Genomic DNA, 17,355 nt, shown 5'->3' with positions numbered 1-17,355 from the left:
ATTAATAAATTTTATTTTTAAAACAATAATTTGTTCTGTTGAAAGTAATGAATTATTCATACCAAATGGGATCAAATAATAAAATTAGATTGAAGGTCAATAAAGACTCCTATATTATTTAAATTTATTTAACTATATTTTATCAAAAAGCAGGGCAAGCTTAAGCATTCAAAAGAGTGCTGATTTCATTTGAATATTTTTATTAATTATTTAAATATTTGAAAAAAAAAGTTTTAAAAATTAAGAGAGCTTCATAGTTGAAAAATATTTCATCATTTATTAGAGAACTTTTCAAAATTAACTAATTGTGCACCGTCTAATGAAATTCCATTCTCAAAACAATTTAAAATGAAACAATTTTCATCAAAGAAAACTTATCGATCCGCGACTTTTTTTTTTATAAAAAATAATTAAGATAACGACAAAAATAAGTGAAAAAGTTTAAGCTCATGATCTTGCGAAATCATGAGACAAGGGATGAAACAATGAGAGTCACGTATACCTTGTTATCTCTTGTTTATCTAAACCGGTAGCTAGGACAGAATTTTTTCTCCAGTGATCCCAATTTCTAATAAAATAAAACCAAAAAAAAGAATCATTTTAATTTAATTTTCATTTTTTTCCTCCGGAACTGTGATGTTTCAAATTCGCGTTCGTTTGTGACCGAGCTGCCAATGAATGTAATACAATAATGTAAACAATAGCAGAATATTACATGATCCTCGTTCATAAAATTACAATGCCCGTGTGAAGTTAAATGGACTGTTACCCTAAATTAATTCAGAGCTGGCTCGCCGTGTAGAATAGAGCTCGCTGTTGCTTAACTGATATTAACGAGCGTATGCAGGACGCGGATGCAGCCGAGCAACTTTTCGTTAACGACTCTATTTTCTCCCTTTATGTACAGTACCTTTATATTTTTTAAAATTTTTTTTTATCACTGAACGATGCTTCATAAAAAAAAATATAACGGAAAATAGAGGTGAAAAAAAAAAATTCAAAACACGAGGGTCAACTTAACACTCGAAAACTATTCCCTTTTTTATTTTTGTTCATTCTCTCATTCGGATTTTAACAAACAAATAATTTAATAAAATTTCCGTAGTTTGCTTTATTTGTTTTTTTTTTTTTTTTTTTTTTCTTTCAGAATTCACACACTCGTTAAATGTCCGGTCAAACAATAATTGAGCAATTTACAACTAAAACGAACCGAGAGAGCGGTTTTTTAATGAAGAAAATTTTCGGAGAATTGAAAATTTAATAACCATAATTTAGGAAGCTTATTAGACAGCGAGATAAAATCCCTTTTGGTAAGTGAAAATAATAAGTATGAAAAGTTAGTGAAGGGAAAAAGTAAAAATAAAATAAATGTGAATGGAAAAAATTCAGGTAATAATAGTTACGCTCACCTGATATATAGTTTAAGATTTAAAGATCCTCGTTAAAGAAAAGTCATTCAAGTTTTTCTTATTCCGTTGCTGGGGGTGAAACAGTGGTCTTCGGTAATAGACTAGCATTTCGCGTTGCCCTACTTCGTCTCTTCGCGGCCTCTTCTTTTCACTAGTTACTTAACTTTTTTTTTTTTTAAATTCTTTATTCGTAACCTTTCGCTAACTTCGGGCAAGAGTTTGGGGATCATCCGGAGCTACCAAGCTAATTTAAAGTTTAACAGGATCTTTACCGAAAATTAATTACAACTTTTTGTCTCAAAACAATTTTCAGTATTATTTACGCATATAATTTTAATTTTTATCTTAAATTTAATTAAAATTGCTGAAGTTAGTTTAAATTAATCAAAAAATGGCTTAGTAAAAAAAAATTTTCATAATTTTAGAACTTAATATAAACCTCACACTTGATTTTCTGCTAACGAGACGATTTAGCGACAATGCGCTACCCCTCGGAATTTTCCCACACTAATTTTAATCAAAAATTTTCTTTTAACAAATCAGACAAGTTAAATAAATAAATAATCCTAATAAGAGCTTATAGAGGAACTTTTGAGGAGGTACTTAGACTAAAACGATCGTACTTTGGTCAATTATAAGTTTTGATCGTAAATCTTCAAAGCCAGTATTATGATTATGACTCCATTGCGGTCAATTTTCAGACGATTGATTTTGAACAGACTCTTTGTTGCATGTAATCCATATTCATACAAAATAAAAATGATTTTGAAAATGTTTTACTCCTTTTAGTTTAACAATATCGATTATTTTTATAAAGTAAAGAAAAGCTCGAGGAATCGGAAGAAAAGTAAAATTATTGTGTTGGCTCTCTGGAGGAAAAAAGGTGAAGCAAAAATTATACCTAGAGGGTAAAAGTATTTCAACCAATCTCGCCTTCTATTGCCCGAGAAAAGTTTTAAATTTCATAACTGGAAGCTTAAAAGTTGGGTAGATCTCTTGGTCGGATTGCCCTTGTTCCCAGTCACCAGCCCTAGCATCTTTCTTTATCTTATAACTCTAACTCTAACTCGGAATTTCTCGTAAATCAGCCTAGAGTTGGATTAATTCTTCGTCTACAGTTACTCAAGAATATCATTTAATAAACCTTTCTCTTAAAACTTTTAATTGTATTAAAAAATATATATTTTAAACTTTTGTAATTCATCATACCGCACAAACATAAGCAAATATTATTTTTATATTTATCGTTATTGCCATTCTTAAGGGCTAACTTGTTAAATAAAATTTTATCGCTCGATAAAACTCGGAAATTTCTATATAAGTGAATCACAGTTCGATTTAAAGTCTAAAGTCGCTAGATTGTTTGACCGTCGCGATTCCATTTTCAGCAACAGGTTTCGTTCTATCATTTCGCGAGCGAACATTTTTGTGTCAATTGATCTCGGAAAGAAAAAAATAAGTCACAACTTAAGCATTGTTAATTTATTTTTTTTTTTTTTTTTTTTTTTTTTTAGAATATCTTTCATAAAAAAAAAATTTAAAAGATCTTTCTCTACATGGAGTTTCTATTCTACCTCACACATGTTGAATTAAAGTTTGTAAAAGCTTTAGCCAAACGTACAGATGTTTTCAGTTTGTAAAATTTCGAGAAATAAAGCTCGAAGCTCTCAAGCGGGTAAAGTTACTTAATAAGTAAGTAAATAGACATAAAAAGCGGATGTGTTTGAACATCGTAGGCTCTACTAAGGAGCTTAGAAACGCTCTGCATTGTGCTGGATTATTCACGATTTGATGCTCCCAATCCTTCGAGATGGTAGTAACACGTCTCACTGAACCACCGTCATTCAATCGGGCTTTCTATTTCCGCAACAGCTTTACACAAATTCATGAATAACCAATCTTTATTTTCGCATCAGTCACTAATTTATTGTGCTGCTGTTTTCATTATTTCTCTTGTGGAAGTATTACTTTTTTTAAAATTAAAAAAATTTGTTAAACGCATTTATACACTCCGAAATCTTTTTACTGATAAAAACTTTCTGTTTACTCTTGAGTGATTTTTCAACACCAGAATTCTTAGGGACAGTTTTACTTTTTACGATTTTCTTAAAGTGTAAGAAATAAATATAAAGGGTTTACTCAACAAAAAGCTCAATTTTTCACTTAGTTTTTCCAGACTTTAATTTTTTAATGAAATTTCCACCTTCGCAAAATAATAATAATAAAATTTTTAATGTGTACAATGAAGTTTAGTTTTGTTGTCTTGAATCTTTAAAATTTATAAAAATAAGTTTATCATGTTTGCATTAATTTTAAAGAGGATTAAAATTTCTATAAAGAGAAAAAATAATAAATAATGAAAGCCTTGCTCGGTATACTTTTGCTCATTGAATAACCCGAGAGGCTGAGCGATTGAATCGTTCATTAGCGTCAGTGATTTTCCATAGAGATGTAACATATAAACTGAGAACCGAGTGAGTGAGCAGTGAGCAGTGAGTATCGCACCAATAATTGACACGGTGATCATTAAATCGCAGATACAGAAAAGTACTTCTTTTTGTTTGATTATTTTTAGCTGATCATTTATCCAGATGTGCGTATTGTTTAACATTCTATTGAGGAGGCGGCCTCGTTCATTCATTATTTTCATTTTCCTAATTTCCTCGGCGTTACATTTTCCCCTTATTAAATAGTATATTGCGCTTATTCATGGTCTGATGAATCTGAAGCTCTGATACAAATCCAAATGCATTTCGCATCGCGGTGACAACTAGTAATTGTGAAATTTAATTACCTGTCTAACACCTTTTCGATGAGCCCAGATAATCAATATACATCTATAGATAACCATCTATATGTATGACTAAGAGTATATATATCTGAATAGTTATGTTCACAGTTGCTCAGAAACTTGACAGAGTGGAAGAGAATCGACATCTGCAAACTTCCGGTTGCCATGGAATCTCTTTGTCGTTATAAGTCTATCCTTCACTCTGATAATTTAACTCGGATATACCGAGCAAGAGAACTAGCGCATAACTCTCATCCCCATCCCATAGTCTATAGAATTTTCATTGTTCTCTTGTTGATCTTTAGTTATCCATAGTTCTTCTTTCCCTGCTGTGCCTCTTTTCCTCTTTCACTATAGGTGTTTTACTGATATAATATAATAATATCTTGTTTGCATTTTTAAATTCACTCTGTTTTATTCTTGTAAACTTTTTCCATTCAATAGTTTACACTTTTCAGTTTTCAATTAACTTAATTATTTTAAAATACGCAGAAAAAAATTATATGTTGGCTTAAAAAAAATATTTTTGGTGAATAAATTTTTTTAATAGCTGCGGTTCATTATTATTGTTCATTATTTGATCATCAATAACAATATAATTTAATGATTTTATAGCAAATTTTAGATATTCCAGAATGATAATAGATGGAAATTCTCGGGTTTGGCGATAAACAACCGATCTTTTGTTTAGTAGAGCTCTGGAATTTCAAACATTCTGAAGTTAATTAATTTCTGGAATCTAGACGGCTTTCCAAAGGGCCAAATTCAAATTAACAATGTTTTTATTTATCTTTAATCTAATTATATAAATTGTAATTTATGAAGAACTTAATTTAAATAAATTGTTTAAACAGTCACGCTGGGGTCAAACAAAAATATCAACCTGAGTCTCGAATTATCGATCAGTCTAGAAGGATATTTTAAAGAATCTTTCAATAATTTTCAAGTAATCCGATTAACCTTATAAGCTTATGATTTTTGGTCTGAACTGTGACACACATTATCGTATTTATTATTCAAACGTTTATTGTCAATTAACAGAACCTGAGATAAAATTTTCCTCGACTCGCGTCATAAAATATCATCATTAAATATACTATAAATACCTGTCGGGGAATTATGAGTTTAAAAAATAATTATAATCAAACAATCATCGAATTAATTTACGGAATATTTTTTAAAATTAAGACACTTTAGAATTGTTAATGAAGATTTTTATGTAATTAAGCCGGAAAATTTCTTGGCAAAGGCGAGGTGTAGGTTGCCGCGAATATGCAATTGTCGTCTTGCAATCGCCGAGATAGACACCAGATGTTCTTACAATTAGAGAAAGTAAAGACGGGATTATTTGGGATCTGCGCCAACAATATATTTAATAAATTAAAAAATTGTTATTGTCTTTGTTAAGATCTTCAATTCAATAATTTTGTTTTAAATTCATCTGAGGATAATTAATTATAATTTATATAAAAGTAACAAAGTTATGTCGTAGGTGTAAAGTCCCGGTATTATCTTATTCGGCATTTTGCCCGCGACTAAATCAGCTTGCTATTTCATCCAAGCGCGAATGCTAAATGGTCACTTTTTTTATAATTTGCCTTTTTTACTTCCAGAAAAGTATCCTGAGGAAATGCGCCATTTAACTTTTATTAGATTCGATAAAAATTCTTTGAAAACTTAAAAAAAATTTTTTACTTTTTTACACTAGAAATATTTTAATATTATATTCATTTTTGTTTTTGCTTATTAAATTAAGGAAAAACATTTCAAACTGTCTCATAATTTTAGTGACGTACAAACTTTCATACAATGAAATAATTTTTAATGCAATAATTGTTAGTAAGCTTGAAAGTGTTTAAACAATTCGGTTAATTAAATCCAAATGTAAGAGACAGTAGAAGACATAAATAGAAAAGTTATATAATTATAACTTTTGATGCAAGTAAAGTTACAGGAACAATTATTTAAAAGTTGAATTAACAAAATAAGTATGTGGATTGTTATTGCAGTGAATATATATCTGTCTGAATTTTCCAACCGTGAAGAATCAAGCAAGTTTGAAGGAAGGTTGAGACCAGGCGTTCTGGCTCTGGTAATTCGTGACTCGTTAGGTGTGGTTCTACCATGCGAGAGTGAGCTGTCCAATTTATAATTTCCTTGGGGGGATAAACACCAGTTCCAACGAGCGAGACAACTAGTCACTTGGGTGCCGGGAAAAGTCACTGAAAAAGTTTCCGCGAATCGCACTTGACAGCTCGAATCTTTATCGTTCATTTCGCACCTCAAATCTCGAATGAAATGTTTTTAAAAAAATAAATATCAAAAAAAAGTTCTTGTGTTTTTTATTTCAGAATTGAACGTCAACCAAGTGCTAATGATCATGGCGTACAATTTACCAGTAGTAGTAGTAGTAGTAGTAGGATAGTACTCTGGCACTCTGTCGAGAATGCTGAGCTTACGAGTTCGATAATTACTTCACCACGATAACCTGTGATTTATAGAGGCTCGAGTACCACGCGGTCATTACGTCTGACCATACTTGTTCCTATTTTACTTGCAATGTGCTGATTGACTTTTCGAACACGTTTAACTTTTATTTTTAAATTCTTCGCTCAAATTGTTTTATTTTTCAAACTTTTAAGGGAAAAATCTCTCAATAAATCTCGAATAATTGCATTTTTATATTTTTTAAAATTATAATACCGTAAAAGTGTCCTAAATTATTATTTATTTATTTCTTTACAGAAAGACTCAACAGCAATGGCCAATAACAGGCTCAATAAAGTATAAATTTAACCTCCTTTTGAAACGCATCTTATTACGTACTTATAAAAAGCAAAAGAAGAAATAAAAACAATAATATTTTAATGTACACAAAAATAATGTATTAAAAAGGATTATTAAAAAATTATTATTGAAAAAAAAATTGCTCATGTTGTCTAAAGAAATTATTTTGCCCTCTTTAAAATAAAAATTTTGTATAAATAAAAATCTAAAAACCTAAAATTGGAATAAATCAATACAAGAGATAAATAAAAGATATAATAATTAAATATCCGACAGACTGTAAACCAGATATGAGTACATTTATTACTAAACAATGGATGAATTAAATCAAGATATTTTTGTAGAGCGGAAAGCAAAAAAATAGAAACAATCGGAAAGCATTTATCCGAACAAAATTGCATTATCTGCTTTAAAATTATACGCAATGTACCGTGTTAATATTTTTTAATCTTATTTTGTTTTAATCTTTATACTGACCAGTTAGCGCTGGTGCAAAGTACTATTTAATGGTCTGAACTTATTATTGGACTCGTCGAATTATTATGCCGAATAATCGTTAAATTGTTCGAAACTCTATTTCTGTACTTATAACGATCACTAATCGCTCCAATACAAATAATTATCAGTAAATAAATGAACTAGTGTACAAACTCCTGAGCAAACGATGCTCAATATTTGTGTGTTTGTGCTCTCGTATTTTCCGAACTAATTAAAAAGTCAATAGTTCCTATTAATTTTCATTTTTATAATTCATTATTCCAAATAAATTAATTAAAATCAGTATGATAAAATATCAATGGTCGTTTAATTTATCGCGAGCAATTATTAAAATTATTAATTGCAAGTAATAATTTTTATTCAATTAAATTTATATTAATAATTTTTGGGGTGATTTTTTTTTCTTTAGAATGAATAATTATAATTTTAAAATGTCAACGTGACTAATTAATGGGAGTATTAATGATACTTATGATGGATAATTGAGGCAAGGATCGTATCGATTCAATTATACAATACGTAATTTAAATAAAATATATCTCTATTTCGCTGTCATACAGATTTAAATTGTCTGCCGTCCGATAAATTCAAGCAGTTATACTGTTATTATTTTGTTATTAATTAAATTAAATTAAATCGAGTGTCTTTTAATGATTTAATTTCTATAGAACTGAAAGAAAAAAAAAAAAAAAAAATAATTTTCAAATTTTTTAGGGTACTGTTATAAAATTACAAAAACAAAAACAAAAACTTTTGAGCGGATGTTGTCAATAATGTATGTAAATATTTAAAAAGTACGTGCTCAGTTGGATGAATAGAGAAAAATTTCTTGCAATTCGTATCGCACCTACATAACTACTTCCGCATTGAATTTTCTAGCAGCCTCGTATTTTTCTTCCTTACTTATTATTCGAATCACTGCGATACATGAATAATATTTTCGCTTTTAAAATGGGCAATTGTAGAATGAGGGAGATTAAAAAAAGCTCTGGTTAAATATAAATATAAATAATGATTAGATATATACGCCGGGGAATAATGCTTGGAAGGAAATGATTAGTAACATTTATCTAGCGTAAATAAATATACTGCAAAAAAAAAAAGAATAATAATTCACGGTGGTGTGGGATCGATATATCCCGCGTGAAATTTCAAGAAAGATAAATTCGGCGTATCAGACGTCGAGCACAAAAGGATGGAAGAGTTGTAGTATATAGATGCAGATATGCAAGAAGCCTTTCAGAAAGTTACAACAAATGAGCACCATTTGTTGCGCAGTTGCAGTTTGTGCTTGCATTATACCCACCATTGAGTTTTGAGTTTTGATGCGGAAAATCTGCTTTGCCCGGTCTAAATCCAAATGCCCAATCCAGATAAATATTATTATTATTGTTATGTTATTTAAGCGCTTATTTGATGTGATCGAAGCTCGCGATGTTTATTTATTTACATTTTATAAGAACGTAATATACTATTCACTTTGTCGGAGCTTTTAAAAGTTCGGTCTCTATTTTTCAGGAACTTTTCTTACCCGTGAGTAATTTGGGTGGTTTATTTAATTAAATCCCGTAAATTGTAGTGAAAAAATCTAAAACGAGTTTCCTATTGAACTGTGCAATGTACAAATAAAATTATCGCGTGTAACAAGGACGTTAAACAGTTGCTCGATTAATGGTACACATAATAGGAGTTGCGTGCCTCGTTAGCATTAGCATTGTTCAAATAATTTGTAAAAGATTTTAATTTGTCAAGTGAATAACCAAACGAGAGTTTGTATGTTTGGTATTAACCGATATGTAAATGTAAAATTACCAATTTAAACAAAATTACACCGATAGAAAAACTTTTCTCAAGTATAACTATTTTTGTTGACTTGTAAATTATAAATAAATAAAATTTTGCTTTATTAAATAATGACTTTTATTAAATTACTCAAATGAAAGGTCTTGATAAGTGTAACATCGGGATGAGCTTATATCTTTAAAAATGTCGATAGTTGACAAGATACAAGGTCATTACTCAATTATGTACCTAGAGATAGAGAATTTTCAAATACAGCCTAAATACTTATTATCATAAATTGACTATCGATGAGAATGATATAAAACCTTGAAAAGCCACAACTCCAGATCAAGACTTTTCTAATGATACCAAATTTAACCCTAAAAACCCATTTTATTATATAAATACACTGGCCATAAAATTTTTTTTAATAATATAGAGTAATAAATTTCTCTATCAGCGCAGAAATGATTGACCATAAACTTCTCCGATGTTCTTCATAAATCAAATCCATTTAAAGACATTTCATCGAATATAATATAACACAAGTTAGCAACAGGAGGATGTAATAACAAGTTTATTGTTGGAATAGAATATAAATAAGATTTTCTTTATTAATTACCACGAAGAAAATGACATTATAAACTAGTCCAAACTTGTTATAGCGTCCCTAGAAGGAGAGTGAAGAGAGTGAAGAGAGTGAGGAGAGTGAGTGGTAAATGGATGAAGGAGACGATAGACGATGTTATTATTCTTCACGTAGTCATATCCAAGTGAATATCTTTTGATGGTATATGAAAATTCAGTTCCTAACAAACTATCTTGCGAGCAGTTTGTAGATAGTTCTTAGTTCTGATTTTCGAGGAGTTAAGCTTAACCACTGACTTCCTTTTGCGGGTGCACCTTAGAACCATTCTCTGTTGAACCAACTCAAAATGAGCGTTTCTGGCAACTTGTCGAGTTGAGACTTTAACGGATTATCTTTTAAGAGATTCCATTGTTTGGGCCTCTGTTTTTAACTTTATTTATGGCACTCCAATTTATCCGCCGTTGAGTATCGTCAAGACAAAAGCTCTTAATCTACATATTTTCACACTCAACATTTTGTTTTTTCACACGTCTGAATAAATCTTCGGTGACTTTAAAAGTTTTTGAGTTATTTGTCTTTTTCTTGGATGCTAATTTCGGGGACTAGACGTCAAAGCTCAAGCTGTCAGTTGTAAAATTATTACTGTGTACTCTTGTATCCGGTCTCACTCATGAATATTACTTAATCCCTAAATTACAAAAGGTAATCGCTCTTGTGTTCACACGATCCTTCCGAATCATGTATATATGCAACGGTTTCAATTTAAAGTACTTTACAATAGTTCATCATCGATTTTTTTTTTTCCAACATTTCATCAATATATTTTAGTTTTATTACGCTAAAAAAAAATTTAATTACTTAAATTTTTTAACCATTTCTTAGCTCATGAATTTAAAAAATGGCAATTATAAATATTACAAACGTTTCACCCCCTTGTTCCTAAAATAATAATTTTTCAGCGAAAAGCTCTTGAGGCTTTCGGCCTTTGCAACTCAGTCTAATATATTAATGCAAATATATAAATTTGTAGATTTTTCATGGCCAGTTTTCTCGTATTTAATATTTAACTATTTAAATTCATAGCGTTTTACTTAATAATAAATTTTTTTATGACCGTAATTAAACTCTCTCATATTTACCCAAGCTATTAAACATTTTCTCTCTGTTTTTATCTTCCTTTCTAGCTTTATTATCCTCCTATTTTTTTTTTTTTTTTTTTTTTTTTTTTTTTTTTTTTTTTTTGTTTAATCAACTATTTATAATAATAACAAAGCAAAAGTACTAATCTTCAACCGGCTTGAAAAATTTATCAGATATTTATTGAAATTCTTCCCCCTAACTCTGCTCAGAATTATATTAACAACTTTCTCGAAGGATAGTCCGAAAATAATTGGGGCAGCGGTATGGAAATAATTAGATCAGTCAGTTTTGTTGACAAGTTCGTAATTGGTGTATCCAGTAATCGATTTTATCGCTTTCAGCATATTACTAAATTTATATATTCAAAATAACGGAAAATTATGAATTTATAATTATAAAATTATTTAAAAATTGTCAATTAAATTTACCTTGCAGTTCACAATCTCGACTAATTAAATTGACCTATTGTGGGATAAATATAAATATCTCGAAGCGTGCTGCGGATAAATTCAAACGGGTGTTTTATTCTCGTCAACGATATGCTTCTCTTTATAGCATATGCCATTATTCTCTCCCTTACCTACATCTAACATCTATCTATAAATATAGACATATATAATACGATCGTTACACTTCCGTGCAGGGCGTCCCATTATAACCGGGGCACAATAGATACCTTGGCGCCACTCGTCTTCATATCGTCTGTATCCGTTTCCGCTTCTACTTTTATCCACATCATTTTATTCTGAACAGATAGATCATAGATCGTGGATCATAAAACATAGATCATACATCTGTGATCTGATCCTTGCTATATTTCGAGTGATCCTGTATCATTTTTATCCCATGATAAATTTTAGAAATAGAATACCAAGTACGATATCAATTCGGTTATCGTAATCGTATTATTAAATATTTCTTGTGAATATTCGGATTTACCGAGAGCGAAAGTTTTTTTTTTTTTTTTTTTTTTTTTTATCCGCTGACAAAAGGCAAGAATAATCAATCATTTATTAAATACAGTATATTAATAAGTACTATATATATTAATCAAGAGGAAAATTTACTTAAACCAAGTAAAAATTTTTTTACTCAAATTAAGATGATGAAGTTCTTCAAAATTATATACTTAATTCAAGAACATTTTTTTTGTGTAGTAAATATTTTTTAATTGTTTAATAAATATTTATTTGGACTCTTGACTGGAAATTGAGTGAAAAAATTTTATTTAGAATTTTTTTATGTCTATAATTTGAAAAGATGACAAAAATTCAATAGTTCAGAGTCATGAAGAGTGACAATAATATTAAATTAGGGAATATTTTATTAAATAAATTGTTAATTTAATATTTCTCCTTCCTAAAAAATATTTTTTTGCTCGACGGGCAGAAAGCGTCAACTTTCAGCCTGCTGCGCTAAACGAAAGTGCCGCTTTCTGCCTTCGTCGAGTAAAAAAATAGTATACACTCCACGGGAAGTAAATAAGAAAGCCTCAGATCACATGTTTGTCAACCTCGGCTTCGCCTCGGCCGACAATTACATGTGATCTGAGACATTTCTTACTTTACTTCCCTAGGTGTGTAATATACTATTTTAAATCAATAAAATTACTCAATTATTTTCAAATTGATAAGTTTATCATTAATTAATAAATACTATCAGTGTACTATTAATATAACGTTCATCCTACGAATCCTATTTAAATTTCAAGATATAAATTAAATTTTCAAATTAGTTATTAAGTTTACGAAAATAGATACCCTGATAAGGGATACGGAAATTAAAATATAATAAGTATTGTAAGAATTATTCAAAGAAATATCCGACGATTTTAACGTTAATTGTACTAATTTTGACTTTTGACTTCCAGAATAATTTACTTCTTTCCAACAGTAAGCTACTTTTTTAGTCCAACTCTAATAAGTTAAACAGAGTAAATCTCGAATTCCGTGAATAAGCGTGATTGCAAAATGAGACGAGCTTAAATTATCACGAAAAAAAAGCGCATTAAATTAGGGGAGTGATAATAACACCGGAATAAAAATTTAATATAGTACTTAATGCATTTAGTTTATCTACCTTAGTCTTTTCTGCCCGTAGGGAATGTTCGTCCTCGTCCTTTTCTCCAGATTAAGTTGATGTGAAAGAAGAGAAAATGTAGCGCCGATTTTCTTGGCACCGATCGGGCTAACTTTGCGAAAATTGAATAGATACGGGAACCTACTAGCACTCCTGGTTATAACCGTGCCAACTTTTCTCAGTCATTGTGAAGGGTCACCAAAACGGAGCCTAAGATCTTCAAATAAGAGCATCTTCGTTTGTTATTATTATTATTATTATTATTACAAGGGACAAGTTTTCGACATTTATTAAACTTTATTTTTCACCTTTACGTGCGATATTGGCTACACAGCATTCGAAAAACCGCTTTCATTACCATAAAATCACATATATTTTAAACCCATGGATAAAGCTTTGACAGAGGGCAGTAACTTGCCTTGGAATAATTGTCATTTGAACTTTTGCTGAGAAGAAGCAATAAACTTTAATCAAAATCTTCGAGAAGTTTATTTGAGGAATTTTAGATCGTTATTTATTAATTTAATCAGAAACTTTTAAAAATTTTATCAGAATACTTAGCGATAAAGTATAAACACGGATAAATCGATAAAATTGATCTAATAATAAATGCATTAACAGGGTTGTTTATTGATAACATTTGTAAGGAATGTTATATTTATTTGTTTAGAAATAGAAAGCCACTGTTGAATTCATTTCTGTATTATAGATAATCAATTTTGATTTAAAACTTCTTATTGGAGAAATTAATAATTGAGATATTTTAAGAAAACATGAGAAATTTTAATTCGAGACTCCGAAATAGCTCGAACTTAAATTTAAAATTTTATTTTACTGACACTTGAATAAAAAATCAGTGTCAAAGTTAATTACTCAATATTTTGAATAGTTAAAAACAAAATAAATATATTAATAATTTTTAATAAAAAATATTACGAATAAAATAAACAATCAAGAGTGAATGAGTTGTAGAATATTTGATAGTGTAAATTATTAATGTAATATTCCAAATGAAACGCATTAAGTTCGAAGAATATTTATCAACTGTTACTAAATTTAGTTCCCTTAAAAATATTTATTAGAAGCTAAAAAAAAATATCTTATATTAAATAAATTTTTCTGCCCAGTACAATTTTTATCATAATCAAACCAATTTATCGTATCGATCTATCGTTGACTTACTGACATATACATTTATAATTACACGATTGTGTTTCACTAATATATAAGATCAAATAGATTGAATTGCTCATTCCCCATGAAATTGATTCCCTGGGCAATCTAAATAATGCGATTGTAAATTAATGAAAGAACGATTATGTTCATAAATACACATAAGCACACAAATAATAATTCTACAAGGAAATCCATAAAACATCAACAACAAAACATGAGTTTAATATTTTTATTCCTCCTCACATCCAGTAGCGACACAATTTTTAACAATTAATCAAAATTAATAGTACAATCTAATTTATGTAATTAATGACAGCCCGGAAAAGGGTCGACTCTGTTCTTTCTCAGCAAGAATTGGATCTTCCTGTTCATGTCCTCGTCGTAGATGGACTTGCACCGTTCGTAGTTGACGCGGCGTCTCACTTGTGTCGGCTTCTCATAGTACCTGGTTCTTCTCCACTGGTCCAGGAAACCTTCGTTGCCGAGGATCTTATTCAGGATTCGAAATGAGCCTTCTATGTTGTTGTCCTTCACAAGAACTGTTCTTGAGAAAAAGGATGCGTGTCTCATCTGTTGAAAAAATATTTACAATTTTCTTTTTTGATAATAATAAACTAAAATTTTGCTTTATTAAATAATGATTTTTGTTTAATTGCACTGTACTTTCCTAAATAATGACGTTTTTAAAGATATAAGCTAATCCCGATGTTACACTCATCAAGAGCTTTCATTTGAGTACCCACATGCATTTTTTATATATTTTTCATATATACATATATATATATATATATATATATATATATATATATATATATATATATATATATATATATATAATATATATAAATATATAAAATATGTTAAAAATTGATGTGGGTATTCAAACTAAAGGTCTCGATGAGTGTAATGTCGGGATTAGCTTATATCTTGGAAAATGTAAATTGTTTACAAGATATTTGTTAAATTGCACTGTACTTTCTGAACTATTGACATTTTTAAAGATATAAGCTAATCCCAATGTTACACTCATCAAGAGCTTTCATTTGAGTACCCACATGCATTTTTTATATATTTTTCATATATACATATATATATAATATATATAAATATATAAAATATGTTAAAAATTGATGTGGGTACTCAAACTAAAGGTCTCGATGAGTGTAATGTCGGGATTAGCTTATATCTTGGAAAATGTAAATTGTTTACAAGATATTTGTTAAATTGCACTGTACTTTCTGAACTATTGACATTTTTAAAGATATAAGCTTATCCCGATGTTACACTCATCAAGAGCTTTCATTTGAATACCCACATGCATTTTTGATATATTTTGAATATATACATATATGTAATATATATAAATATATGAAAAAATCATGTGGGTACTTAAATAAAAGGTCTTGATGGGTATCACATCAGGATGAGCTTATATCTTAAAAAATGTCAATAGTTCACAAGATAAATATATTATTAACTAGTATGTTAATATAATTATTTCATATTTACCTTGATTGATTTTATTCTCTGCTGCCGAACAAATAATAAACAAACTTTCAGGTTATGGAGAAATTCAATAGAGGCTTTCCATTTTGCACTGGAGCGTCATCTCTTGATTGGTAGAATTTCTAGATCATTTTTTTTGGAAAATTCTACTTTATCATTTATAGAGAGTTTGATTATCGGTAAAGAACATTTTGATTCAATTTTCTACATTGTTGACAGTTAAGATGACGTTTCAGACGTTTCACGTATTTCATAATACCGGACAGTGGAAAAATAATTGACAACAATTACGACAATGTTTTAATTTTATAATTTTTAATTTATCTTATTATTCACAGAATTTATTGAAAGTTTTGTAACCTTTTGTCTCGTTATCAATAGATCTAAATAAATAAAAATTTCTATTGATCTAATTACCGAAAAGTTTTATCCTTTTTTCATTTATAACTATCATTAATAATTTATCGTCATATAATGTTATCGGGTCATCGAAATTAATTAAAACTATTCAATATAAATATTTATCTTCTAACTTGTTAACATTGCTGACGTTGTCGACAGATCGCTGTTCTAATAATTAATAATAAATTAAATCTCTTGCTGAAATGTATTAATAATAAATATTTATGACATATTCAAAAAGGATAAAATTTCATTCGCATCTCATCCATTTTTCAGCAGAACTTTACGGTAGAGAGGCTTATGCATTAATGCAACGCCTTTTCGGATTAGTTGTTATTTAATTTTTAAATATTAACTGGAAACATAAATCAAACTTTTGTAAAACAAGCTAAAAATATTTTTTATTATTTGTCAAGCTGCCAAAAAATTTAAAACATACGTATTAAAAGTTTGTGTCTTAACTCTATAAATAAAATATATTGTGTTTGGAATAAGTATTGGAAAATCTTGAACAAGCTATTTATTTACACAAAGTTTATAAGAATCACAATAGATAATAGAAAAAATTTTATATCTCTATAGTTTCGGAAGTATTTTAATTTAGATCGAACCTCCGAATTTTGTTAACTCTTGACAATCAGAGTCTAACAAAAGCAAGATGTCAAAGCTCTAATTTCAGACACTTGAGCAAATCAACCACCTCCCTCGAGATAACAGTCTAATTCCCGTCGTCGTGATACAAATTAAGCTTCTCAGTTCTAACCTCGCATTAATGAACTTCAAATGATCTTAATTGACAATTGAATCCAGATTTAAATCCTCAATTTCGCTCAGAAAAAAGTTTAATTAATTTTTGAACTAAAAAAGCTCTTTTTTTTTTTAATTCAAGAATTTTTATTTAAATTTTGACTCAAAAAATAATTTTTTTTAATCAGATAATTTTTGATTGTTCCCTCGCCTGGGACTCGATCAAAATCCATCCGTTTAATTATAAAAAATTTGCAATTCCCTCACGGGAAAAAGAAAACTCGAAAAATTAAAGCATATAATGCAACGTAGCGCTTTGTGAAAAAAATGGAAAAATTACAGTTTCAGATTGTAATTATTAAAGATTCTATAAGAATTAAATTGTAAAATGTAATATTTACATTAAAAGCTCTGAAAATTAAAGTCAAAAATTGAATTTTGAAAAATGT

General features: G+C 29.0%; 1 protein-coding gene across 1 annotated transcript; it reads right to left on the bottom strand.

Moving 5' to 3' along the window:
* Positions 1-14,466: 14,466 nt before the first annotated feature.
* Positions 14,467-15,868, bottom strand: LOC123264751 (28S ribosomal protein S21, mitochondrial). Its single transcript, XM_044728197.1, has 2 exons — positions 15,761-15,868; positions 14,467-14,821 (listed from the first exon to the last, which is right to left on the bottom strand). Exon 2 carries the CDS (start codon positions 14,819-14,821, stop codon positions 14,558-14,560), a length of 264 nt encoding a protein of 87 aa, XP_044584132.1. The 5' UTR covers positions 15,761-15,868; the 3' UTR covers positions 14,467-14,557.
* Between the last annotated feature and the right edge of the window lie 1,487 nt (positions 15,869-17,355).

Source organism: Cotesia glomerata, linkage group LG5 (genome assembly GCF_020080835.1).
Source record: "Cotesia glomerata isolate CgM1 linkage group LG5, MPM_Cglom_v2.3, whole genome shotgun sequence".
NCBI classification, from domain to species: Eukaryota; Metazoa; Arthropoda; class Insecta; order Hymenoptera; family Braconidae; genus Cotesia; species Cotesia glomerata.
The sequence above is the reverse complement of the archived record's forward strand: the minus strand, read 5'-3'. Positions and strand labels throughout refer to the sequence as shown.